This window comes from Lathyrus oleraceus, chromosome 4 (genome assembly GCF_024323335.1).
Source record: "Lathyrus oleraceus cultivar Zhongwan6 chromosome 4, CAAS_Psat_ZW6_1.0, whole genome shotgun sequence".
Taxonomy (NCBI): Eukaryota; Viridiplantae; Streptophyta; class Magnoliopsida; order Fabales; family Fabaceae; genus Lathyrus; species Lathyrus oleraceus.
This window is the reverse complement of record NC_066582.1, coordinates 210,458,138-210,461,526: the sequence shown is the minus strand read 5'-3', so window position 1 is coordinate 210,461,526 and position 3,389 is coordinate 210,458,138. Positions and strand designations below refer to the sequence as shown.

General features: G+C 34.9%; 2 protein-coding genes across 2 annotated transcripts; one reads left to right on the top strand and one right to left on the bottom strand.

The window, feature by feature from the left end:
- Window positions 1-280: 280 nt before the first annotated feature.
- Window positions 281-964, bottom strand: LOC127136702 (uncharacterized). Its single transcript, XM_051063235.1, has one exon. It carries the CDS (start codon window positions 962-964, stop codon window positions 281-283), a length of 684 nt encoding a protein of 227 aa, XP_050919192.1.
- Window positions 965-1,868: 904 nt separating this feature from the next.
- LOC127074567 (uncharacterized) lies at window positions 1,869-3,052 on the top strand. The gene has a single exon (XM_051015891.1). It carries the CDS (start codon window positions 2,219-2,221, stop codon window positions 2,984-2,986), a length of 768 nt encoding a protein of 255 aa, XP_050871848.1. The 5' UTR covers window positions 1,869-2,218; the 3' UTR covers window positions 2,987-3,052.
- The last annotated feature ends 337 nt before the right edge of the window (window positions 3,053-3,389 follow it).

Below are 3,389 nucleotides of genomic sequence, written 5' to 3'. Positions count from 1 at the left end.
TGGGGCATCCCAACCATGCAATTCTAAATTAGGAAAAATATGTTGGATAAGTACTTGTATGGAATGTTCACCTTCCCATGAGATTGCAATATGTAAAGGTAACCTCACCATGTCATATGGTTTGGTAGGTTCAACACCATCACCAATGCGAATAAGAAATTCTGCAAACTCTTGATCATGCAATGATCGCATATTTTGACGCAAACGCAAAATGTTGGTATGATTCCATAAATGAGACTGAACAATACACGCTGAAATCATTTATGCCTTAGTACCTTTCTTATAACAGGAAGAACTTGACGAAAATCTTCCCCCAGATCAGAACTTTTCCACCAAATGGAGCAATGTTGCTACAAATGTCTTGTAATGATCGATCTAAGGCTTCCAAACAATTTTTGTTTGTCATTGGTGCTTCATCCCAAATTATTGCGGCATCAGCTTTAATGAGATTTGCAAGATCTTTTTGCTTTTGAATACCACAAATGCAACTCAATTGTATATCAATAGGTATCTTAAATCGAGAGTGTGCAGTCCTACCACCGGGTAACAATGTTGCAGCTATACCAGATGATGCAGTTGCTAAGACAATTTCTCTCCTACTTCTTAAACTTGCCATTATTGTTCGATAAAGGAATGTTTTACCTGTTCCTCCTGGACCATCAACAAAAAATACCCCACTGTGTTTTTGATCAATTACATTCATAATGGTTTTGAATGCAATCATTTGATCATTATTTAACTTAGCAACAAATTCAATATCTTCATTGGGGATATCGATCGCTAACTCCTCTTGTATGATACTTGAAATTACATCTCTGTCTATTGTATTAGGGGGTAAAGACGGGAGATCATAAGCTTCAATTTTTTTACCGTGCAAGTTTAAGAGTTCATTCAAGTTCTTCAACAACATATTAGTCAAGTCTGATTTCACAATATTGTTAGTTGTTTGATAATCCTCTACCATATGTGTAAAAAACTCATTCCAAAGGCCTCTAACATCAATAGGTTCACAAAATATTAAAATCGTCATGAATAATCTTCGTAAAGCATATGACATTCGGAGACTCGTAGCCTTAACCAAACAATCACGAATACTATGACCAGTCTCTAGAAATCCCCTATCCTCGGCTGATTTTTTGAATGTATTGAAAGTCGTGCCATTATTTGTAAGAAGATATTCCCAACTGGTTGAACCAGTGACATGAGATAACAACAGTCGCAAGTAAAACTTATCTCCCTTCGAAGGTGATACCGTATAGATTCTCCTGATAACTTTTCTTGTTGACCGTCTACGATGTCATTCCATGTCCCGCTTGTTCCAACAATTATGCTCTGAAATCTCTCTATACATATACTTTCTTGCTTGTAGATCTCGTAAAAGGTAGAATTTTGAATATGCTTGCAGAGTTTCCCAATGAAAATGTTGTCTCATTTTCAATTAAATTCATTATGTTGTTTCCCGATGAAAATGTTGTCTCATTTTCAATTAAATTTATTATGTTGTAAGGAAATGGTTACTGCTAAGACATAATAATATGGTTCAATTGTTGCTGTAACAGTTTCTTCTTATCCAAATTCTAAAGTGTGGGTAGTTATTATTATTGTGTTTTTCTAATAAATATAAATTATTTAAAGTGTAAGGAAATGGTTCCTGCTGAGACATAATAATATGGTTCCATTATTGTTGTAAATGTTTCTTCTCATCCTAAAATGTGGGTAGTTATTATTGTAGTGGTTTTTTTTAGTAAATATAACTTATTTAAAGGATAAATTTGAAAGAAAAATTAAACATTCCAAAATCCCCTATTCCATCCCATTATAGATACTAATATAGTTGGTATGGGTGCTTCTAGAATAGTTAGAGAGTAGGTTTTCTTTTGTCCCTTTTGTATAAATAAAAAATACTATATTTTTATATCTAAAATCAATTAATGAAAAATAATTTTTAATTTTTCTTAAGTAACTTGTTATTGTTCCTCTTCATTTTTGTTTAGAAATCCTATTTTAGCAATTTTAATCTTAGTTGAAGAAGAGTCTATTACAATATCTTTATTTTTGAAACAAAACAGTGGGTTTTCCATTAACCTTATAGGGAGTATCTAAATAAGAAGGGATAGAAAAGTAATATCCACGTCACAAAATGTGAAATGTCTTTTAAGTATAAAATCCCGGTAAGCTCTAACCCTCCCGTTCACGACGGCGCTATCTCGAAGTTAAAATGGAAGAAGAAGAAGAAGAGGAAATAAATCCTTTCACAAGCCTCCTAACCGACGACGATGATAAACCCATTGCATTCACTACCATACAAGACGATTTACCAAAGCAAGAATTGCTTCAAAAACATTTCCTCCGTTCGATTCAATCAACGGTTATAATTCGTCAGCTCCCATCGGAGGGTATCTCCTTCCAGCTCTGGCCCACCGCCACCTCTCTTGTCTCCCTCCTCGACAACCACCGCATAAATCCTACAAACAGCCCTCTCTCCACCGCCCTCGCAGCAAGCAACACTCCTCTGAGGATCCTGGAACTTGGCTCCGGCACCGGAATAGTCGGTATAGTCGCCGCCGCCACTCTCGGCAGCAACGTAACCCTAACAGATCTCCCTCATGTAGTTCCCAATCTTAAGTTCAACGCGGAAGCCAACGCGGGTGTTGTGGGGTCCAGCGGCGGGACAGTTACATTTGCACCGCTGAGGTGGGGCCACGCTGATGACGTGGAGATGATTGGGAGAGAGTTTGATGTTATCGTAGCTTCGGATGTAGTGTATCATGATCATCTCTATGAGCCGTTGATTGAAACGCTGCGTTTGTTGTTGATTGGGAAGAAAATTGTGTTTTTGATGGCTCATACGAAGAGGTGGAAAAAAGAGTCGGTTTTCTTCAATAAAGCGAGGAAGCACTTTTTCATTGATGTTTTGCATGTTGACACTCCTTGCAATGGTTCTAGAGTTGGTGTTGTTGTTTATCGTTTTGTTGGGAAGAGTTAGGTTTCAAATTTCCACCTCTTAAGTTAATTTTTGACTAAAAATAAATTTACATTTGTTTGGTTGTTATTCTATATTCTCAATTGAGAATATTGATGTCTTGTTTTTTTCTCTCCAAATTAAGCATGTCCAGCATTGGCTAATAAATTCGGTTATAACCGGATAAAAACAACTAAAAAAAATGCAAAGGGCCATTTGTTACATAAATGATATTTCTACACTATTTTTTAAAGCTACGCCATAAACAATATATTTTTAATTTTTTATTATTAAATTCTCTCTCCTACTACACCTACATATATTTTTTCTTTATATTTTAATGGATATAAATGTATTTAAAATATTATACTAATAAATATTTTTTTATAAAAATATAAAAACTATTATTATTATTTTTAAAATTAAT

Coding starts and splice junctions, on each gene's coding strand:
- LOC127074567 (XM_051015891.1), top strand. CDS start 2,219: ATGGAAGAAGAAGAAGAAGAGGAAATAAATCCTTTCACAAGCCTCCTA.
- LOC127136702 (XM_051063235.1), bottom strand. CDS start 964: ATGGTAGAGGATTATCAAACAACTAACAATATTGTGAAATCAGACTTG.